The sequence below is a fragment of the Typopeltis vanoorti genome, chromosome 4 (genome assembly GCF_054136105.1).
Source record: "Typopeltis vanoorti isolate ZY-2024b chromosome 4, IOZ_Tvanoo_1.0, whole genome shotgun sequence".
Classification (NCBI taxonomy): domain Eukaryota; kingdom Metazoa; phylum Arthropoda; class Arachnida; order Uropygi; family Thelyphonidae; genus Typopeltis; species Typopeltis vanoorti.
The window spans coordinates 112,166,222-112,191,972 of NC_143552.1; the positions used below are offsets into that span (position 1 = coordinate 112,166,222).

The 25,751-nt window shown below is 34.5% G+C and overlaps 1 protein-coding gene across 1 annotated transcript in view; it reads right to left on the reverse strand.

The window, feature by feature from the left end:
• GlyRS (glycine--tRNA ligase) overlaps positions 1 to 25,751 on the reverse strand; it is a 214,505-nt gene that overhangs the window by 173,660 nt on the left and 15,094 nt on the right. Inside the window, exon 3 of the mRNA XM_090391418.1 lies at positions 2,395 to 2,497. Coding sequence (XP_090247544.1) covers positions 2,395 to 2,497 — 103 coding nt within the window. The remainder of the gene's footprint in view (positions 1 to 2,394; positions 2,498 to 25,751) is intronic.

The window sequence follows — 25,751 nt, forward strand, 5'->3', positions numbered from 1 at the left end:
CAGTATTAAAAATAATTACACCAGAAACTTACAAAATACCTTAAATGATATGATAACAATGAAAGAATTAAAGACAACCTAAATAAAATAAAAAATGGCAAATCAGTAGGAGAAGATGGGATAAACTCCGAACTGTATAAATTTGCTGGAAAAAAATTTCATCAAAGATTACAATTTTTAAATAAAATATATACAAATTTACAAATACCAATAGAATGGAATACAAGCATAGTAATACCTATATTTAAAAAAGGGGATAAAACAAAACCTGCTAACTACAGAGGTATTAGTTTATTGAATACATGCTACAAAATATATAGCAGAATACTTAATGAAAAACTAAAAATATACAATGAAAAAATATTATTAGAATGTCAAAATGATTTAGAAAAGAATGCTCTACAATGGATCCAGCTTTCTGTTTAAAACTACTTATAGAAAAAAAAGAAGAGAATTTAATTTGGAAACTCATCTTTTGTTTATAGATTACGAAAAAGCATTTGACAAAGTAAAAAGATATATATTGTTTGATATATTAAAAAGAATAAATATACCTAATATTTTACTACATGCAATATTGAATATATACAAAGATAATGAAACAAAAATAAATGAAAAGTTGTCTGAAAAACAATCTATAAACCAAGGAGTAAGACAGAGGAAAAGTGTTGGTGACAGAGGGATGCCCTCTGTCACCAACACTTTTCAATATTTACATTAATGAAATATTAATACAGTGGAACACCTTAAACAATCAAGGTATAGAAATTTCCCAGAATAACAAAATAAATATGCTATTATTTGCAGATGATCAGGTAATAATATCAGATAAGGAAGACAATTTACAAAGAGCAATATATAATTTAGACTTTATAGTAGACCAGTTTGGAATGAAAATTTCCATAGATAAAACTAAAACAATGGCATTTTGTGGACAAACTCCAGTTAGAAGCAAAATAGTTATTAATAATAAAAATAATAGAAATAACTGAAAGATAGATACTTTCAGTTATCTTGGATGTGAAATATCACATGAAGGAGAAAAAGACAAAATTAAAAACTTCAAAATTTTTACAGATTATAGGCATGATAAATAGAACACACAACCCAAATATAGTACAAAAAGAAACACACTTGAAAATATACAATACTTTAGCAGTGTCCACATTATTATACAACAGTGAAATTTGGGCAATAAACAAAGAATAAAAACAAGTGAAATGAGATTTATGAGAAGAACTGCAAAATACACATTATTAGATCAAAAAAGGAACGAAGACATTTTAAAAGAACTAAAAACGAAATCAATAGAAGAAAAACTAAACAATTATAAACAAAAATGGATTGAACATGTAAACTGAATGGCCGACATCCTAAACAAATACTAAAATATAAGCCAATTTGGGAAGAGAAGGCAGGGTAGACCTCAAAAAAGGATATTGGATGGATAATGAGACCGAAACAGACCAATATGGTCTATACCTGTAATTAGTGTTATGATGATGAGTCCTTTCTACCTTATTGCATAGATGATGAGAAAAGCTGGTAGATTCATAATCTTTTGTTTCTTACTCCTGTTATCAAATGATGTATCTATGATATCAGTACTTGGTTGGGACCTTATTAAGGCCCATGAAACATTTGAGAATGAAGGATTCATGCTCAAGAGATTTTTTGTTTGGCACCTGAGCTCTTCACAAAGCCACACATGGATGCATACTGACCAGTAAGCAATAACTGAATTCAGGAGTTGAAAGCCAGGACCATTCCAAATGCTATACCAGCACTACAGTAAGCTTTGAGTCCCATCCTAGAATTATGGGATAGGAGACTTACTGCAACAACATTCACCCTTGTTGGCAAGCTCACTAGCCGAGTGACTCTGGCTAAGCCATCCAGGACTGCCTGTCTAGAACCAAAAATTGTTCAAGACTACCAGAATTCCTCTTTCCAGATGTCCATGGGTTGCACACATACTGCATGGCAAACATGACAGCAGGGCATTGGATCTCAGTGATGGTGGTCTGAAAGAAAAGATTGCAAAAAAGACTCAGAAGAAGTAGAGCAAAGAATATGGGAAGAAAACCCAAGAAAAGAGAGAAAAAGAAAGTCCACTCCATCATGAACAGATGTCCCAAAGGGAGGAGTTAAAGTGATAGAACTCACTAAAATAAACCTATGAAGAAAAGAATGCTTTCAATTACATACAGTTACTGCGGTAAGTGCATATTATAATACTTTTATAAATAAAAAAAGTATTATAATACTTTTATTATGAAGACATAATTTATGATTAAACTCAAAAATAAAAAAAATAATAATAACATTAAATTCAAAACAGAAAAGTAATTTTATGATTAAACTGCAATATTTTGTTTCAATATTTTTTCTAACCTCCATAAATAGCAAATGAGTGATCTAAAAAAAATCTGCGCTTCAGAAGATCTTCCATTCTTGCTCGATCAAAGCCAAGATCTGCAGGGGCAAGTTGCAGTTCCTAATAAAAAGTAATAATATATACATAACACACAAACAAATTTTCCCACTAGAACACCAGAATTATTCAGTTATTTAAATAACTATTTAAATTAACACTTATGAAACCTGCAGAATAATACTTCTGCTGTGCAGCTGACTGTACTGTGAGTCATCATCATCATCAAATTCCTGCCATGTACCCACAAGGGGTGTACAGGATATGATAGTACTACATGAAAAAATTATATCATTACTAACTTCCTATCTACAATTTTCCTCCAAATCAGTCTGTTACTTATCAAGACTCCAACATTATCAGATCTTATACTTCTATCGTCTAAGGCACTTTGTACCGTATCAATCCACCTATATCTTGGTCTTCCTCTGGGTTGTTTTGCTGCCAACCTGGCTGAGAACACTTGTTTTGCAAATCTTTCCTCGCCCATTCTGTTTAGGTGACCATGCTACCTGAGATTAGCTCTGCTAATGCATTCCTGGATGCAGACAATGTCAAGTTCTTTCTTAATATCCTCGTTTTTAATATGATATTGCCATTGATGCCATCTGTTCATGCCTATAATCTTTCTCAGGACTCTCATATCTGCGGTCTCTAGTCTTTGGCCAAGTGTTTTACTTAGGTCTCAGATCCATAAGTTAAAACTGGTTTGAACACAGTCTTGTATACAGCTAATTTAGAGTTCCGACTAATTTCTCTTTTATTCCATATGAATTTATTCAATTGACTTCCCACCATACCAGCTTTGCTGATTCTGTTGTCTATTTCTATATTTAATTTACCATCTTCAGTAAAAATCGTGCCTAAGTAGCTGAAATGTTTTACTTGTTCCACAGGTTCTCCATTCACAACACAGCTGACATTTTCAATGATTCTACCTATTTTCATTGTCTTTGTCTTTTTATTGCTGACCTTCATACCATATCTATCACAACAGCTATTCAATTTAGTCAGGGAATCTTGCAAACTTGTAGCGGATTTATTCAGAAGTATAACATCATCCGCATAAAGCAAAGAGCTGACATTAACATCTCCAATTTTGATATCATGTTTAATACCACTTTCCTTCATAATGTGATCCATATAGATAATGAATAACAGAGGGGATAATGTACATCCTTGTCTCACACCAGATTTAACATTAAACCATCTTCCTGTACTTCCTTCAATTCTAAATGCTGACTTACAACTCAAATAAGGACTAAGTATTGCTTGATATAATGCCCCACTGACATCATATAACTGCAGCGTAAATAGCTTCTCTCTTGGAACCTTATCCTATGCCTTTTCCAAATCGGCAAAACTTAAAATACAGATCTTTGTTATATTCCCATGCTTTCTCAACTATTTGTCGTAAAGTGAAGATCTGATCCTGACAGCCTCTGTTTGGCCTGAATCCAGCTTGTTCTTCACCAAGCCTTTCTTCCACAATCCTTCTCAACCGTTTCTCAAGTATACTTGCATAGATTTTGCCAGGAACACACAGTAGAGAAATACCCCTGTAATTCTCATATTCAGTTTTATTTCCCTTTTTATATATGGGTACTTTGAGTGCTCTACTCCAATCATCGGGAATTCGTCCCTCTGTCCAGGCTTTCTGAACTATGCAGTGCAGTCACTGTAAGACTCTTATACCACCATACTTCAACATTTCTGGTCAAATATCATCTACTCCTGCTGCCTTTCCACATTTCAAGCCTTTGATGGCTTTTTCTACTTCAAGTATGGATATGTATTCCTGCTTGCATGCCTGGTCAGTGTTTTTTACCACTGTGCTGTCATCACTGCTTGTTTCATTTAGCAGTTTTTCAAAGTAATTACTCCATACTTCAAGGATATCTTTTTCTCCTGTTTTCATGTCACCTTTATCATCATTAACTCCTTTTACAGCACTCTTTCCTCCATTCCTAAGCTTCTTCAACAACCTCCAGAATATTTTGCCACCTTCTTGATATTTATTTTCTATATTCTATATAGAAAATAAATCATTTGTCGTAAAGTGAAGATCAGCTAGTTTTACACAATGTTTAGCATTCTTTCATTTGTCTCTGTATTCTCTAAGAGCACAAGCTGACTTATTCGACAGGAACGTTTGATATGCTTTCTTCTTTTCCTTCACTGCCTCTTTAACTTCCTGTGTCCACCAGGGAGTTCTGATTTTTTTATCCTTGCAGACAACCTCACCACATGCCTCTCTGGCTGAATCAATCAATGTTTTCTTCAGAGTTTGCCACTGAATCTCCAAGGTTTGATTCCTATTCTCAAACTCTTTCATTTTTTCTTCAATAATCTTTGTGTATTTTAGTCTACAGTTCACATCTGAGAACTGCTCAACTTTTATTCGCTTTATAACTTTCTTACATGTTATTCTTTTCAATATGAAATTCAATTTTATCCTGCTCAAGACTAAATAGTGATCACTTCCAATTTCAAATCCTCTGTACACTCTGGTGTCCTGCACCAGGGAGAAAACATCACTATCAACAATAAGATAGTCAATGAGACTTTTCTTATTCCTAGCCTCTTATCTCCATGTGAATTTATGCACATTTTTATGTTGGAACATGGTGTTAGTAATAACCAGTCCATGTCCTGAGCAGAAATCCAACAAATATTTGCCATTATTATTAGCTTTGCTCTTTTCTCCAAATTTTCCCAAAATATTTTTGTATGTCTCACAATCATTTCCTACTCTGCTATTTAGATCCCCAACAAGGACCAACTTTTCATTTTTCATTGTGTCAGTTGCTTTTTCTAAAGCCTCAAAAAATTCCTCCACTTCTACCTTAGTAGAACCTTCTGTGGGACAATAGGCACACATAAGTCTCATTGTCCAGTTCCCCATTCTCATATTTGACCACATTACTCTAATTGAGACTGACTGCCATTCAAGAAGATTAGCCTCATATTTTGTGTTGAATACTATGGCTACTCCTTCTTTTCCTTGATTGTCATTGCCTGAATATAACATTTTGTATTTATTGCTCAGAAAGATCTCACCAGTTTTTGTCTTTTTTGTTTCAGTCACCCCTATTATGTCGATCTGGTACTTATCTAATTCCTCACCTAGCTCCATTTCTTTGCCATTCCGGCTTCTTACGTTGATAGTACTGATCTTTAGCTCTGGTGATGTTGAGTTGGGGTGTGCTTTCAGATTTGTTCCAATAGCTGACTTTTCGCTGTTTGCCCTGGTTCCCTGGTGAAAACAATGGGGGCCTTGTTTAACCGGGCGACGCCCCAGCCGGCATGAAATTTTGTCATGTTGTACCATCATTTTTTATTTTGGTTTAACCAATAAGAATACAATTTGGTCAGCTAAATCCCAAATTGCCAGTCCATCCTCGTTCGTTCAGTATCCAAGTAGATACCCAACAGGGTGCACCACGAGAAGGTGAGGATTGGACATTAGGTCAGAAGCCCTGGTCGGTTCTCCGCATTCCTTTAAAGGCTATGTGGAGGTCTCCTCTCAGTTATACAGCTTTGACCCTTAAGCACCCCTTAAGTACTGTGAGTCTACATATTATAAAATAAGTTTTCTTATAAGAATGATATTATAAATAGAAGGCGGATTCCTGATGGACAGCAAATTTGGACAAACACTCAGATATGAGTAAACATGCTAAAGTTCATGTTGAGATAAGTGTCATTACAAATGCTCATATGTGTCATAGAACAGGTATGTGCGCATACTGTAGAAGTATTTCAAAGTGGACAAAAGCACAAAAGGTCTTCAACATGCAAAATTAACAGAATGACAATACCAAGGATTTGTTATTATATCATCAAGTATGAAACTTTTGTTTATTCCCCCCCCCCCACCACCACCACAGTCAACTCTCACTATATAAGAGGGTACAGCCAAAGCACTCACACACCATACTGGCGACACACCATCACACCTAGAAAACCAGTATAGAAAACCTCTCACTCCAACATACTGACATAATGGTCAGTTTTGACGTGTCCTCTCTATTCACAAATGTCCCATCAAGGAAACCTTAGAGTTCATCCAAGCCAAATTTCCACCCAATATCTCAGCCCTATTTCAGTTCACAATGAACTCAGGCTATTTTGTTTGGCAAGGAAAATTCTACAAACAGATAAAGGGGACAGCCATAGATTCACCACTCTCTTCACTCCTGGCCAACTTTATTGAGACTTTTGAAGAGAAAGCCCTAATCTCAGCCCCACAAAAACCCACTGTCTGGCTTTGCTATGTTGATGGCGTGTTTGCTATTTGGCCACATGGTTCAGATACACTCCACTCCTTCTTAACACACTTAAACAACCAACACCCCAGTTCACCTTAGAAAAAGAGGAAAACAACAGTCTCCCTTTCCTAGACACTCTAATCACTCGCAGCCTGATAGATCCTTGGCTTTCTGTTTACAGAAAACCTACCCATACAGGCAGATAAATTCACCAGCAATCCCACAACTCCCCCCCCCCCTCAAAACAATATGGGGTTATAAAAACACTATATAACAGGGCAAAATTAATTTGTTCAGATAACAATGCCCTAACCACCGAACTAAACCACATCCTTAACGCTTTCTTAGCCAATGGCTACAATCCCTCAAAAATATTAAAACCAGTTACCCCCCTCATAACAAAGATTACACTAAATCCATCACCATTCCTTATATCCAGGGCAGCTCTGAAAAGTTAACCAAAATCTTAAAAAACAAACCATATAAGAAATTGGCATCCCTTATCCGCTCCACCAAAGACCAGCCACTTCCCCTAGACCTACCTGGGTATACCAGGTCCCTTGCAGCTGTAAACTGTCCTACTTTGGCCAAACAGGCAGGACAGCAAACGTCAGGATTTCAGAACACAAAGACTACATCTGGTTTCATCAATACAGCCACTCTGGGCTTGCACGAGTATCCAGACCATGCTCTGGATACCTGCCACAGAATACATTAGAAGAAAGTCACATTAACAAACCACAGAAAATTTAAATATGAAAGCCTGTTCATGGAATCAGTTCTAAAAAACTTCCAAACCTCAACAAATTTGGGTGCATGAGACTGCTCCAAATTTGGAAAGCTTGCATCTTGAGAACTTCAGTCCAACAGCCAAGAAAACCCAATACAGCCTGCTAGGGGACCCCTTTAGGACTCTAGGAACAACAGTAGTTTTCTCTCTTCTGCCTCATTTGCTTTTTGTAGTGTCTGCGTGACGTGTCATAGGTGTATGTTCCCATGAAGATGGCAGTGTGACAGTGCCGAAATATAGGAGGTATTTATTAAAGTTTCTTTCAATTAATATTTCAGTTTACGTTGTAAATTCCTTAAATAATTTAACAGTCATGTGTTACTAACATATAAGCCTATCTACTAACATATACTAACATAAAAGCCTATTAGATACCCATGTGCCCTAGGGGTGTTGGTTAGGACTTTCTGGTAATTTGTAGTGAGTGAAGACATTTTGGGGAAAAATTTTGACAGAATCTCAGCAACAGTTTCATATCCTCTGATTTTTTTAATATTCATAGAGCAAAAAGAAAAAAAAAAGCTAAATTTTCTATCACTACTATATTTCAAGGGAGAGTTGGTTAACAGATTCATGTCAGAATGACATGTGTAAGTTTGTTACAGTAGCATTTGGTCTATAATGACAAGTGACTAAATATTCAAAATTTTTGATATACAGTTGATCTCTGAATTATCTGACCTTCAATTAGCTGACTCTTGAAGGGCTAGTATGTGTCAAATGATTTCTAGTATAGTACAATGTAGATGTGCCTTCAGTTATCCAATTCTTCAATTATCTGACTGGCAAATTGCTGTCTTGCTACTGTTAGTTAATTGAAGAATTACTGTATATTCACTATGTATTTGAGTATACATTAAATATTTTGATAACAAAAATACTTAAGATCAAATAAATTTATATGTAAGTTAAGAATAAACACCAAATTATTAAAGCACTATTCAAACCAATTACATACAAATATAAAATAATTAGAAATAAAACACACCAAAAACAAGATCATTAACATGAAATTTCTAAGGAAAAGTAAGTTAAGTGATAATAATAGCAACACATCATTAAAAATGAGGATTTATGAATGAACTTATTAACATAAAAGAATGTATTAAACAGAGTATTAACCATACCACTTCTGAAGTATAAATCACATGGAAGCACCTAAAGGTAGACCAAAGTAGATACGGGTTGAATTAAAATTGCCTCAAAAGATGGCATATTAAAGGCATTAAAGATCTAACACATAAGACTGATGTAAAGAAAGACTTAGATTGGATATTATTCATGTTATTTTTTTAAATTCACACTATTATTAACATGAATAATATAATCTAACACATAATAAGACAGATTATACAAAAACTTGACTTGGATACTATTCATGTTATTTCTGATGACACTAATTCATGACTCTGTATAAGGACAAAATAAACCATAAATTTATTAATAAATCTGATGATGAGACTTACTAAAATATCATCACACATAATAAATGTGCTCTGTGTTCTTAGTATCCTTAGGTCACAATTCTAGCAATGTGACACATTACTCTGCTGGAAGACACCTGTGCCATGGTAAAGACAGTCACCATGAAAGGAAAGGAGAGTTTACCTGATCAGCCATAATGAATAGGTACTTGTGGTAGTCATAATTAAGTCTACAGATAAAGCTTTTCAAGACATTCCTCATACCATAATGCTGCTACCTTCAGCCTGTTTCTGCTGAACCATGACATCAGGGTGATTTCTCTTATCAAGTTCAATTATTTATTTTTTTCTTTTTGTAAATAATGAAGAAGAAGAAGAAGAAGAAGATGAAACTATTGTTAAGCAGTAACACATGTGGCGTTTATTGATTACGAAAAGCATTTGACAAAATTAGTCGACAAAAATTGTTTAAAATATTAACCGATTTAAGCATACCAAACCAACTTTTACAATCTATTCAAGAAATATATACAGGAAATAAAATAGCAGTTAAATTAGAACACACCTCAGAATGGAAAGATATATCAAGAGGAGTACGACAAGGATGTACCCTCTCACCTCTGCTTTTCAATATATATATAAATGAAATATTAACAATCCGGAAACAGCATAACCCATTTGGTATACAAATGACCCCGCAAACGAAGATAGATACACTACTATTTGCAGATGATCAAATAGTATTAGCTACATCAGAAGATGACTTACAAAGATCATTAAAATCATTAAATGATATCTCAAAGCAATATAATATGACAATATCCAAAGAAAAAACAAAAATAATGGCATTCAAAGGAGAAAACCCAATAAGAAGTAAAATAGTGATAGATAATAAAATACTAGAACAAGTAAACACTTTCAGATACTTGGGATGTGATCTATCATACGAAGAAGAAAAAGACATAGACACTAAAATATCAAACTTTGTCAAAGTAAATGGCATAATAAATAGTATATTTAAGTCATCCCTGGTACAAAAACACACTAGAATCAGACTATATAATGTCTTGTCAAAACCAACTCTACTATACGGAAGCAAAACATGGACCATGAAAAGGAAAGATGAAAAACGAATTCAAACAGCAGAAATGAAGTTCCTCAGAAAAACAGCTGGATATACCAAGTGGGACCACAAAACAAATAAAGAAATCTTACAATCCCTAAAAATCAAACCAATTAATTACTACATAAGACAGTATAAACAAAAATGGCTAGAGCATTTAAATTGAATGGACAACAGCAGACTACCAAAAATATTATACAGACACAAAATAAGTGGAAAAAGAAGAATCGGAAGACCAAGAAAGAGATGGCATGAGACCGGAACAGGCCACATGGCCTATATTCCATGATAGGAAGAAGAAGAAGAAGATGAAACTATTGTTAAGCAGTAACTAATCACATTTGATACATCATGCACAGCACGTACAGTGTTATGTATACTAAAAGTCTTAAGTTACATAATTGAATTAAGGAATTCCAAACATCATGAAGAATAAGACCCTGGTTTCTGCAAAGGTACTTTGCGAACAAATCACTTTAGAATTTTCTTTAAACATACTAAGGAAACAGTTGTTTTCCAGGTTAGGCATTGATGCATATGGATTATCCATTATATACTGCTCAGAGAAAAACGGATTCAGTGAGACCATTTATTTTTCTTTTTGAAGTACACACTGGTTAGATGCTCTCTCTCTCATGGATTAAGATCTTTGAAACTGGCCAACATAAATCTTATCTCCATGAACACAGAATCTAATATATCCTAGAGTATTTTTCAACAGGAGGATATATCAATACTTGAGGTAGAGAAAGATGTCAAAAACTTGAAATATGGAAAGGCAGCTGGAGTAGATGATATTCAACTAAACATACTTAAATATGTTGGTATAAATTTAATTCACTGCATAATTCAGAGGCCTAAAAAAAAGGGAATAAAGCTGACTGTGAGAATTACAGAGGAATTTCTCTACTAAGCGATCCAATCCAGGGAAGATTAATGCAAGCATACTTGACAAAGAGGTTGAGAAAAATTGCAGAAGAGAACTGGGGAAAGATCAAGCTGGATTCAGGTCAAACAGAAGTTGTCAGGATCAGATTTTCACTTTTCGACAACAGTTGAAAAATCATGATAATATGGCAAGGATTGATAGTTATTGTAGATCTCGAAAAGGAATATAACAAGGTGCCCAGAGAAAAACTTTTCAAAGCACTACAATGATATGGGCTAAATGGAACATTATACAGACCAATACATAGTCTATATTAAGTTATATGCCAGCAGTTAGAATTGAAAGAAATACAGGAAGATGGTTTGATGTAAAATCATATAAGACAAGGGTGCATATTATCTCCACTTTTATTTATCATCTATATGGATCACATTATTCTTTCTTTTAAGGTTACATGGTGGTCAGCATTCACAGTGAAGAATTTATGGAGACACAACACACGTGTTGGAATAATTACTTTACTTAACATTAATAATATAGAACAAGTAAAATATTTCAGCTATTTAGGAACAGTTTTTAGTGAAGATGGCAAGTTAAATCTGGAAATAGACAGCAGAATTAACATACTGCTATGGTGGTAGCCAGATTTATAAAAAAAAAAAAAAAAAAAAAAAAAAAAAAAAAAAAAAAAAAGGAACAAGGGAGAAATTAGCCAAAACACCAAACCAGCAGTATACAAGACAATGTTCAAACCAAACATTATAAAAGAGTAGCATTAAACCTGATATAAGAATTGGAGATATCAAACTTAGCTCTCTGCTTTATGCAAATGATGATGTACTACTAAAACACATCCAGTGTTTTAGGAGTACAGCAGGATTCTCCAACTAAACTGAAAGTCTACAAGATTCTCCAACTAAACTGAATAACAAATTTGACATGGAAATCAGCAATCAGCAATAAAAAGACCAAAACTATGATTAGACAGGAATACAAAAAACTTCAGCTACATTCTGAATGAAGATCCTACAGAACAAGTAACATATTTCAGGCACACTTTTTAGTGAAGATGGCAAGTTAAATCTGGAAATAGACAGCAGAATTAGCAAAGCTGGTATGGTGGGTAGCCAGCTGAATATGTATATATGGAATAAGAGAGAATTAGCCAAAACACCAAACTAGCAGTATACAGGACAGCATTCAAACCAATGTTAAGTCATGGATCTGAGACCACAGATATGGGAGGTCTAAAAAAGATTAGGGGGAATGAACAGATGGCATTAATGTCAGAATCATATCGAAAATGACGACATTAGGAAGGAACTTGACATTGTTTGCATTCAAGAATGTGTGAGCAAGGTAAATGTAAGGAGGTATGATCACTTAAATAGAATGGGAAAGATAAGGTTAGAAAAACATTTGTTTGATGCCAAGATACCAGGGAAAAGATCCAGAGGAAGACCTAGGCCGATTGATTTAGTCAGAAGTGCCTTAGAATAACGAAATGTTAGATATGACAATATTGGAGTGCTGTCAAGTAATAGACTAATTTGGAGGAAATTTGTTAATAAGAAATTATTAATGATGCAAACTTATTCACGTAGTGCTGTCATAGTAGTCTGAGCACTTCCAAGGGAATACACATCAGGAAATTTATAATGAGTATATTGCAAATGGAATGCAGTTTTTGGGCAAACTTAGCAAGTCCCATACAATGTTAACTGGTTTGAAGGCTGCCATTTTCGTGTTTTTTTTTTTTAATTTTTTTTTTAAAACAATAGTATATCTGTCTTGAGATTCTGCCTACACAAGATAAGAAGATGGTACCTCTGTAATTAATTTCTGTAGTTCCATGAGTTGTATTTTCAGAGAATAATACTTCATTTAGCAACTATTTGCAGCAACCATTCAGAAGGAATTGGCTGAACAGGAATATTATTTCTTTCTTTTTCTTTCTGTTTCATTTTTTTTATGTTTGAAGTGTGGTTTTTAGTTGTGGTGGTACTTAACTTTTTGTTGAGGATGGCGACAAGAACTGTCATGTAATTATCTTTCTCTGTGGGTTGGTTTTCTATAGATACCTAACAATAAACCTCTGCAATTCCTTTATGAAGAATGGTAGTTTTTTCATTCTTTTCAATCTTCAGAATAAACTAAAATTTGCAGTGAAGATTGTTTCCAGACAATAAAGACATTATCAACATAATGTCACCAATATACATATAATTATAAGATTGCTTGTGCAAAAGTTTTAAACTCAAATTTTTTTATAAATTAATTAATGATAGTGGAGAAGCCAGTGACGTATATTTAGAGTGTACTAGGTGTGTGTCACATACCTGGAAAATTCATGAAGAAATTTTTGAGTAGTTATTTGAAATAAATAGTCATGATCTGTCACAAACAGCAAGGTATTCACAGTGCAACTGTAAATCAGATAAGATGAGTATTGTCGTCACAGCCCTGACAAGTCATATGTGAAGAAATAGTAATGTAATTCTTACATTACTGCACCATTTACCTGCATCTGAAAAGTACAGTGCAGTTATTCCTTGTAGTTTCCTGTTAGATAATTGTGTATTTTTTTAAATTTTTAAACTGACATTTATTTATATCTTCCATGACTATGAGAAACAATGCTGACTAAGTTTTATGCACAAATTTGCCAAACCAAGATTATGATGTCAAATTAAAAGCACTATGTTCCCCCTTCCAAATTTACATAGCATTTATCTCAGAAATGAAGGCTTGAACTAATGTAAGTTTTTATACAAACTTGATTTTTTTAATGTTGCTTTACTACAGCACAAGTTTTGGAATACCCATCATATGACAATGTGGGGGGGGGGGGCTGACTGCCAAGACAAATGTGTTGAAATGAAATTTTTTCTTAGTAAAGGATTTTCTCAAGTCAAGGATTTGTTGGATATCAGCTAATCTCTCAACAAAATGGACTGAGTTTTTTTTTTTTTTTTTTTTAAAGGAGTTTGAGTGACTGATATGAGTCTTAAGAAGCTTAGGTAAATATTTAGAGGGAAGGTAGGCTGGAGATCTTATGCCATCAACTGTTGGACAAGGAACATCAGCCTTGTGTATTCTGGGCATGCCATATAACCTATAGGTGAATGCTGCAGCTGAAAGTTTTTTTTTTTTTTTTTTTTTTAAAATAACAAACAATTGAGCAGACATAATCCACTATTAAAATATATTCTGACTGCCAAGTATACTTAAAAACTTCTGAAAAGAAAATTCTTCGATCTGTGTTCTTTAACTTCCATTCTCCTTCTCTGCTTGTTTTCCTCATCATTCCCCAGATACCAAACACTCTCTCTGTCAGCTGTCAATTACCCATCAATCTCCTCAGTGAGCATATGCATTCCATGTAAATGGCAAGAAAGAAGTTACATATAATGGTCAACACGTTGTCTCCATTAGCGTAAACAGAATGTCTTCACAAACCAACACAAATATCTCAACACCTAACAATTTTATATTACAATAAAGAAGATTAAAAAATCCTATCAGAATCTAGTAAGTACATCAATTTCAAATGTTTTAGATTTTATTTTTAGAATATATTTTAGAATATATTATTAATAATATATCAATAATGGGCACATCACAAGTGCCGATATATGTGTTACGAAATATGCAACAACATAGGCTGATCAAATTAGGATCACAGTCTGTCCTGAGATAAAAACTTAGATGCCTTTTCCACATTCGTCATGATGTCAACCTTGGGAATGTGGAACAGAGTAACTGCTAAACGACAATCTTTACACAAATTTGAAGATTCTATCTAATTAAGTTGGTAACTTGTTATCTCATTCTTTCCATATTGGAGATGTCATAAGTCAGTAAATTTCTTTCATAAATGGTCTACAATATTTATCTCACCTTGAGGTTAAGGCAACCTTTCTTTTAAGGTGACTATAAAACCACACATATGATGGTGTTATGCTGAAGATGTTTTTATCATCTGGAAACACTCTTAACCACCTTACCGGCCATTCAAGATCAAATATGCACCCTCAAAAGCTTCGTATCCATCATAAATTTCAATGTAATATCAATGGTATTACAATTTTAATATGCACTTCGCATCCATGGAAATGTGGACGTATATACACATATATATATATATATATATATATACATACGTCCTGACTGGTAGCATGGTTAAAGACCTACAGGACTTCATATTCTTCCTGAACAATTATCACTCCAAAATCAAGTTTCTTCTAAAAGATTAAAAAGGATGGAAAACTACCATTTTTGGATGTCCCTTTTCAAAAAAAAAAAAAAAAAGAGGATTTATTGTTAGCTATCCATGGAAAACTAATCCATACATGGCAGCTCACCTTCACCATCTTCAACAAAAAATTAGGTATCATCATAACTAAAAAAACACTTTAAACATAATTAGGAATGATGAAACAAACAAACAAAAAAATAAATAAATAAAATGATTCCTCCTAAATGGCTACTCCAAAAAAGTTAATTATTCTCTACAAAACCAACTTGTGCAACTATAACAAATTAATTACAAAGGTGCCACTCCTTATCCTACATAGACAGAATCACAAAATAGGTAGCACTATTATTTAAAAAAAAAAAAAAGAGAGAGAAGCCAATGTCAGAATGTCCCTCAAATCAGTTAACATGCTATAGAACTCGCTAAGTGTTGGTCCAAAGACAGCATTCCATTTGAAAAATACTCTGTGATATATAAGATTCCATATTCATGGAGGTAAAAGGTTTATGTTTTTTTTTGAAGATTTTCCGGTCTTCATTTCACAACACTTTCTGGTCTGACCAGAAAGTGTTGTGAAATCTGCAAGAAAGAACACTTAAGCAATGTGGAATATAAAAGGAAAGAAAAAGTGATCTCACTGACACATCTATGAATGACATAATGGATTAGTTATCTGCATTAATGTCTTACCAAGAAGAAAAACAACTGTTTCATTAGGATGCTTAAGCAATCGTCTAAAGTGATTCATTAACTATAAATCACCTCAGAAGACTTTTTAAAAAGAAAGCAGGGTCTTATTCTTCATGATGTTGGAAGTTCTTAATTCATTATGTAACTCAAGGTGGGTATTATTTCCTTTAAGTCATTCCACGACATTCATGAAGAGGCACCTCGCGACGCTTCGCAACTGGAAGTCACGTTACTGGAAGGGAGAACAAATGGAAGTGATATGCAATAGACATCATTGTGATGCACGATCTTTAGAGGACGAGAAGCATCTGGAATAAGAAGAAATACAGCCGATATATAGCTAAGTCTTAATTGCTATAAACGTTTATAAAACTCAATTAGGTTAGGAGGAGAAAAGCATCTCACTGCTACCTAACCAAACCAACCAAACCTAACCTAACCAATGATCTGGCGCAAGTTCCAGTATGAGATGGGAACCACTAAAAGCTATCGCCTGGCAGTTGTCATCGCTCTGCTGCCGTCTCAGCGATGACAACTGCCTGGCAGTTGTCATCGCTGAGATGGCAGCAGAGCTTCCCATCACGGTGACGTCGACTTGGTGTCACATCCGGTTGCTGCCATGTTAACGCACCACACGTTGGTCCAATTTTTGAAATGGATTTTTTAAAAAAATACATTACGAGTGCCAATTTTTATGCGTTGCGTTGTAATTATCGAAAGGTAAGAAATTGTCTTATATGGTACATTTCGGATATCGAGAGGAATGACCCCAAAGGAAATTATACCCCTCAAGGTTTCCCAAACTTTTTTTTTTTCTGTGGCCTGGTAATTTTAATATTTCATCTTTGTGACCTACGAAAATTTTTATGGCCAATAGGTAAAATTAAATAGATTTGAATGTTCATAGAGTTTTCATATATTATTATTATAATAAAGAAGCATTTACTCTTATAAAAATATAAAGAAATTAAACTAAAGTCAAGTAACTTATTAATGAGAAGTGTGATGCTGTTGTTTGTTAACTAGAAACTTCAGGTTTGGAGGAAAAGATAACTTTATTCTTAAATCCAGTTCAACTTCCAATTGGTTTCTATATTTATTTTTTAGAAAAACCAGTGTTGAAAGCCCGTTTAACACTTATAGGTTGTGACAAAAGGCATTAGAAATTTTATTACTTTTCTGCTAAAACTGGGTACTCCTGACAGCAAGTCCATCAGTGGTATTGTGTTGAAGATGTCTTTGAGTGCTGTATCACACGACAATTCAATTATAGATTCAATATCTGAATCTGGCAATTCTGTCTCAGATTCTGCGTTCAATGTAAAAGGGTTCCTTATCCATGCTTTGTTGCTATTGATTGGGGGAAATATTCCTTCAGACTTGCCTACAGTCCTAGCATATGTTCCTTGATAACAGCTGAAATCTCATCCGGCATGGAACTCATATTATACTCTTTTTGTAATTCTGTTAGCTTTGTAAAAGCTTAGTAATTCCCTACTTCCACATGACAGGACCACAAATTGAGTTTTTTTTATTGCAGCTTCCACCTTCTCTTGCATTTTAAATACAGTTACATTGCTACCTTATAATGCCAGATTTAAATTATTCAAAAAATCAAAAATGTCACAAAGGTAGGCAATATTGATTAACCAAATGAAATCATGAAAACTATGTCTTTGAATTCAAATATTACATCTCTAGCCATTGGGGATGTTGGTCTAAGAACATTAAAACTTCATCCTTCATTTCAATAAGTCTTCTTAAAACATTCACTCTTGACTTGATTCACATCGCACCTCGCAGTGTAAAAGTAAGATGTTCATGTTCAATCCTCATTTCTTTGCACAATGCAGAGAATATTCTTGAATTCAATAGAGGAGATTTTATAAAGTTCATAAATTGTACACACTTTTGCATAGTTGCATTTAAAAGCAATGGCATTCTTTTGACGGCCAATCCTTCTCTGTGAATGCTACAATGCACCCATACATAGTCTGGTGCTACGGCTTTGATCTTCGGAAAAAGTCCAGTACGTGTGCCTGCCATTCCGCGGGCTCAGTCCCACACATTTCTTCCATTCAATGCCCCTTTTATCGATGTAATATGCAATCAAATCGAATGAGAAAAATTCGAAGACATAGTCTTCTTGGTTTAGTTCTCTCTTTTTATTTAAAAGAAATCTATTAGCTTATTACTGTAGTTCGAATGTTTCAATTCCAAATGTCACTTCAACTTTGAAGGTCTCATGGACTCATTTGAAAGTGCCACACAACAAATAACACATAATGGTTTGTCATCAGCATCCTTGATGAATCCAAATTGTATGTAATCCTCAGAATACTGTCAGGTCCAGTACATCTTCTCTTTTGTAAGAGTAGTAGACAACACATCGTGCAGCCCTTTGTTAGTGCTGTTCTCAGAACTCGTGCTCGGCTGCATGTCACTCGATTGTTCATAGGTGCTAATCGAAGAGTTTGTAACCGGCATATTGTTTGTTTGTTGTTTTATTACCCATTTATCCATCATTATATTGGTAATGGCAAGCGAGATGAAGAAAGAATGAAATAAATTATTTAGAAACAATTATAATAATTACGGTTGTTCAGCCGAACCCACCGGGCACAGTACACATAATCAGTAAATACAAAAAAATACACTCTCTCTCGATGCTTAACTCAAACTGAACAAGCAGAGTGAGTACATGGTGGGCGAGTAAAACAAATGCCAGACTGCCAAAAAATTCGGCTGGTGGCACAGTCTCGCCATTAGTTGAGCTACTTTATCGCGAACAAAGAAACTGCGAAATGGCACAGCGGACGGAGCGTGTTTTTTGTCTCTATTAATTAAATTATTTATTCATTAGTACTGATTAAATGCTATTTACTTGTATTTCAGAGTTTCGTGAAAAAAAGAAAACTCCAAAACGAAACACCTAGGTTTTCGAGAGTTTTTTTTAGGCAACCCGGCATTTAGCTTTCGTGACCCGGTGCCATATCATGACCCACCATTTGGGAAACACTGATGTAACTAAAAGGATCTTTATTATGCAAATAGTTACTTACAGGCATTACCATTACATAATGTACATGCTGCACATAATGTATCAGGTGACATGCATGATTAGTTATTCACTATTTTTTTTTTTTTTTAAATAATAGCAGCTAGAAGTTTTCATATCTTATATGTTCTTTAATGATTTTCCTGACAATACTGTCAGCCAATAGATGACTTGCTGAAAATTAAGTTCTTTTAAATAAATCTATGAATTTATCCTACATTGTTTATTTATATAATTGTCTGTGAAAACACTAGTGGTGGTAGTGGTCAGTAGATGTGGTTTGCTGTAGTTGGTGGATCGAGTGGTAGAGACGGAGAGTTACAGAGTATCAGGTCCTAACACCTTTGTTAGGACCTGATACCAGGTATCCTCCCTCGATGAGTCTTTGGACTACTCCCTGCAGGTGTAACATAATAATAATAATAATAGTAATAATTTATGAGAGCTTTCTCAGAGGAGCATGGGAGCAAGAGTTGGGATCATAGTAGAAGAGTTAGTGAAACTGAAAAGTGAAATGAAACATCTGGAAGAAGATATTAAACTTCTAAAGAAGAGACTGGCTGATGAGGAGGAGGAAGTTAGTATTATGAAGAAAAAGTCAAAGGATAATCGCATATCATTGTATGGGGACTCAATCATTAGAGGTGTGATGACTAATAATGTGCACAAAACATGCTTTCCTGATGGAACAATAAACAAATAACTGATGCATTGCAGAAAAGGAAAGAGCAGACATGAAACAAGTTGAAAGAGTTAATGCGGCCAAATGTAAGGTGATGCACTTTGGGAAGATGATATCATGTGCTATGTACTATACTGACAGATCTGATCTGCAGGAAGTTGACAAGGCCAGGGACTTGGGGGGGGGGGTGACTGTCAACAGGGAATTGAAGTTTAGAGGGAATACTGCAAAGGTGGTCAAAATAGCACAACAAATTACATGGGATACGGAGGCTATTGTTCCTCTTTATAAGGCATTAATAAAACCACATCTGAACTGCTGTGCACAGATTTAGATTCCTTGGTGATAAAGTGGTGATGGAGAGGATTCAGAGGCGAGTGACAAAGATTGTGGCTGGTCTGTGGAATGCTCCATATGATAATTGATTGAAAGTCTGTGGGCTCTAATAACTAGCTGATATGTGCAAGAAGAGATATGATAGAAGCATATAAATTATTAACAGGGTTTTATAGGACTGACACTGATGACCATCAGTACAGTGCAGGAGGGGAGAGAATGAGGGGCCACCCTTCAAAATTGTGTGAGAATGGTTAACAAAGGTGTTAGGACTAGATTTTTTTTTTGTTTGTTTGGAGGGTAGTGAATGGGTGGAATGTATTGCCAGAAGTTGTTGTGAGTGATTCATCTGTGAACGAGTTTAAGGAGAGGTATAATAGGTGAATAGGAGAGGTGTGAATAATGGCTAGTTCCAATAAAGGGTCTCCTGCGATGAGTCTTTTTAACTCCAAATAATAATATTGCCTGCTGATTTAATATGTCACAGTTAGCTATCATGAAAGACATTACTTTTTTTTATTCTTTAATTATGTTAAACCCATACAAAGACACATTGGATAATCCACCTATAGTATATATTAGTACAACATATGTGTGTTAGGAAAGGAGAAACTTATGTTTGATTTAAAAGCCTATATATTGTATTCCTTGGGAAACATATAAGGGGAAGACTGTTCTGCAATACAGCAATAGCAAAGATGAAGGAGAAGAAAAAAAAACTTGTTTTGTGGGTTAAAAGTTGTACTGTGAAAGGATGTTAGGCAGCAGCTGCACATGTTCCAATGGACTTAGTACTGAGTGGGGGAAATTACTGATGCTATTTCATGTGAACATTTGCCATAGAAATATTTATATAACAAATATATTGCAGAAACCAAATGCCTGTGCAAAAGTGGGTGAAATGAGTTGGTAAGAAATGGATTATTAATTAATCTAATTGCCCTCTGTATTGAATCAAGCATTTTGAGGGAACTCTTAGGGACCCACTCCAAATGTGAGAGGAGTATTCAATAACTGGACAGATTTGTGATTTGTACAAGCTTAACAGCTGTTCTGACACTCAAGTAACATCTTGAGTGAAAGAGAATCCTAGTTTTTCTGGAAGCTAAGGAGGCAATGGTTGTAATGTGTTTATGCCAGGAGAGGCTTGATGTCAGGTTTGTTGTATATCATGAACATCATGAAAAGAAGGAAAACACAAATAAGCAGAGGGTACTGTACTATAGTAAAACATTTTCCTATAGAGAACATTCCTCACCTGTCTCACTGAAGGCACAGCACTATTCATCGAGTTAATGAATTAGGATGTTCTGGTTTAGAACAGGTTACAAAAGAAAATATTTCATTAACATTTTTTTTTATATAAATTTCAAATTCTTTTTTCTTTATTAAAATATAATGAAATGTGTTAATTATTTCATTTTTTTAATGGTTTCTTAAAAAAATAAAATAAAATTGTAATCTACATTTGTGTTTATTTTAAGGTAGATTTTTTTTTTTTTTTGGTAACAGATAATGTCACAAAAGCAAGTTGCATATATTATTTATTATCACATCATCTTTATATCATATTATTCACAGCATAGAAACATAAAACATTTAGATTTTTTTTTTGATATTGACCACCCATAAAAGGTTAAAAGGCCAATAATATAACAAGTGTCGTGTGAGGACAAGTGGTTAAGGAACAAAAAGAAACCCATTAACAAGTTTCTTAAAAAGTTAGGTGTTGTGTTCAGCGAGGAAAAAACAGAATGAGGAAGGCCATTCCAAAGAGAGAAGTAGATGGAATGAAGGATAATGACAAGAAGCTGGTTCAATACAAATGAATATTGAAAGTTATTTTCACTTAGTTGTACTATAAATTAAAAATTCTAAGTGAAATTATATTCTTGGTTTAATCCTTTATCCAAGTGTAAGCACAATGTTTGTGCATGAAGTATCTTCATGACTGGTCTACTTGTATATAGAGGCTAATGACCTCATATCAATTGTCTTAGTATCCCATAATGCAAAAGACCCCCCCCCTTTGGATGTGTATAATGCTATGCATTATGGGAGGGGCTACTGCCCAGACCAGTTTTGACCTTTCTTGAGGTCTCACTAGGAGTCGGACCCAGAAGAAATACCAAGGTTGAAGTAATGCAGAAGTCATATTTCCCATATACAAATAGTCAAAAGGTGCCACACCTTATTATTAAATTACTCTGGATTAGAGATAGATGTTGACAGTTTTTTTTTTTTTTTTAACTAAGACAATTGATGTGAAGTCATGAGTCACAATATACAAATTGTCCAGCTGTGAAGATACTTCATATGTAAACATTGTTTGCTTACACTTGGATAAAGGATTAAAATCAAGAATATAATTTCTTGGCATCTTTAATTTATAATATAACCAAGCAAAAAAATTTCCAACATTATCTCTATTCCAGAGTATTTTAAATAAGGTGTGATGCATTTTGACAACTTGTATATGGGAAATATGACTTCTGCATTACTTCAACCCTGGTATCTCTTCTTACATTTAAATTTGGAACCTAGTGATGAGCATTTATTAATGCTCATCATCATCAGGTTTGCTTACCTCCTGGTTAGTAGAGGTTCTACTCAGTGGCAGGTTTTTGCCTGTCACTGGGTAAACCACTGCTGAGTTTCCTGTCCTGGAGTGATTCAGGTCAGGAGGAGTAGCGAGTTTAGTAGTGATCCTTTAGGATCACTCAGTGAGATTTGGAGTGATCTTGTAGATGTTGATCTTGTAGTTTTGCATCAGGAGATAATAAGGCAATCGATGTGAAGTCATTAGCATCTATATATATAAGTAGCCCAATAGTGAAGATACTTCATAAACAAACTTTGTTTATACTTGAATAAAGGATTAAACAAAGAATATAATTTCTTGGCATCTTTAATTTATAACATACGAATGTTGACCAGTTTCCACTCATGTTCTTACATGATGAGAAATAGTAGTGGCCAGTTCAGCGCAGCAACACCAATGAAAGTACCTATAAAATGTGCATAATGCAGAAACAGAGAGCCTATGAGAAAGTGACCGGAGGGAGTCTGTGAGAGCTGGGGGTGTGTGTCATTTATTAGGTAGGCTGCCCTCTTCTCTTAGGGAGGCTTGGGTGTACTATTTGAAATGTGAAAACAATATTCTTAGGTCAATTGGATTTGGGAGAGTATTTTTAAATGAAAAAGAATACCAAGTTTTTGAAGGTAGGAAACTATGGATAATATATTAATCCCAGAATAAGCTATATTGAAAGTCAGCCCAAGAAAGGGAAATTGATCTTGACTGGAAATTAGAACATTATCAAAAATAAGAAAATTTTATAAGAAAAACTGATTCCCCGCTGCTTGCAATAGCATTTTTGTCAGTCGAAATTAATCACAATAAGCAGATACTGGAATAGCTGTCTCTGTATCTGCCATCAACCCTCGCAGAGTTAATCAAATCTGTCATTAACTCCAGATATTTAATCTGGAAGAATAAGTTTTATAAATGAATTGAAGGAATCATCTAAGGTAGTTCACTATCCCTCACTTTAGCATAATAAGGGGGGTATAGGGGTACACCTAGTATGCTAGAATAGGGATACAATCTAGAAAGAGCGAGAGAGAGAGAGCAGGGGCGAATTCTCCATGCTTGCTATGTTTGCTGCGCATGCTCATTAATTGAGAAAGAATATTTATTTGTTAATAAATGCATGCATTTATAAACATTCATTTAGGCTTTTATTTTTATAGACAGAAGACGTCTTAAGCTTGCGAGGCAATAATTGAGCTTTGCGTTGCATATCGAAGGCAATTGCTTGCTCGTCTAGTCAAAGCTACCTTGGCTTGCTCGGTTATAGGAGCTTCCAAGTCCTCGCAGCAGCACTGTGATTTCATGCGCGTGCATAGCCATTTCACGTCATCTCACTCTGTTGCTTAAACACAGGACATATGCAGTCAACGTAGCTCTAGCAAGTGAGCTTCAGCCAGCCTTTAAAAGTGTGCGTGTTGCTTGGAAAAATTAAGTTACAACCAACTTTTTATGACGATGTTATTGACCAGCTCATAAAGAAGAATCGTAGGGTAGAATTTGTATTCAAGTAGCTAAATTGAAAACGATAGAATATAATTTGTAAAATAAATGTTGTATTTGTATGATTAAATGTACATAAATTTCTAAATATATAGTTTTAAATGGTCAGTAATTCATTATTCTGCTAATCAGACTTCAATCACATTTCTCACTCCCTGAATGATAACAAGAGTAAGCGTGAATTTCAAGGCCAGCATTCGTCCCTGAGAGAGAGAGAGTGAAACCAGAAAACGAAATACCCTCAAACTTGGTGGGTACTCTAACCAGATCACAGGGAAGAGATTTTGACAATAATAGAAATTAGTTCAAAAAATAACCCATAGAGGAAATATGGCACTGTGAGCAAGAGAAAATGTACATTAATGTGAACTGGATGGTATATGATTGTGAAATGATTCAGAGTCAATGACAAACAAAGTTATCTAATGGTGATAAACTTGATAAAGGCCACAAAATTATTATTATTACATGGCACCTCCAGGAAGTCCAAGGACTTATCAGTAGGAGGGCACTCTACTTCACTAAATATATCTCACCCTTTTCACACTACTTAATTCTCCTATTACTATCAACACCATCTACCACCCATCATCACCAACAACAGTATTTTTTTGTCTGTAAATTACATGTGTTCTGAAGAGTATGTAGGATGAAATACCAGAGTTTCCGGGAGAAAAATCTCTGCAATCCCCATATGAAATCAGCTAACTGACCTTCATCTGAAAAAGCCCATATAAGAATTCTCCTCAATCATGAAAATTTGCACACTCTTGTCCATATTTCTACAATTAGAGGATTGTCTCTTGAATTTTGGTATACTCAGATAAGGATCATGATGCCACACTGCAAACACATCAATATAGTGCCAAATGAACTAAATCCAAGGGTTTGGTTATTAAGTGTTCAAAGCAGAATTTGGCTAATATGTATGAGAGAGAGCATGGCAGTACCATTCAACTGCTTGTATATTTTTCTTCTTCATGTGAAATAAATAGCACAAAAAATGAATTTAAACAAATAAAAAAAATGCCAGGGCAGCATTGTGACTTTTTTAAATATTAATTCCAGATGTGAGAAATTGTAGACTTAGTTTAGTACTGTATATGGGAAAGAGGCTAAAAATGAAACAAACACACCTATTGATTTTTTTTTCTTTTTTAACTGAAGGTTGTAATCCTTGGGGAAGGTGAACACTATGTCAGGAAGGCATGTTCCAGAGGATGAGGTAGATGGAATGAAAGAGGAGAGGTTGGTTTGGTGGGTATGAAGCTGGACTGAATGATGCTGACCAACAGCCATTTGCATATTTTTAGACTCAGAGGAGGAACAATTCAGCAGAACTGTACCTAATAAGATGATGATGAGCTTCTTTTAGCAATACGTTTGCAGAAATTAAAAAATGAATCATGTCTGAATTTCTGAGGATGAGATTATCTAAACCACTTGTGAAATTAATCAAGCTGTAAGATGGCAGTTTGCTTGTAATGAGGGGATAATTTAACTAACTGGCAGGTTTCTAGGTGAGAGGTCTAAATTTGTTAATGTTGGACCTTCATATATATATATATCAGGAATGGTTTTGCATGAAAGGTTTTGAGCTAGTAATTGCGATTTTCTAGCAATCTGTATCTTTTTCTTCTGGTATCTGAACAGAATCATTATTATCCACAGATATAGTAGATAGCATAATCTTTTAGAAGATT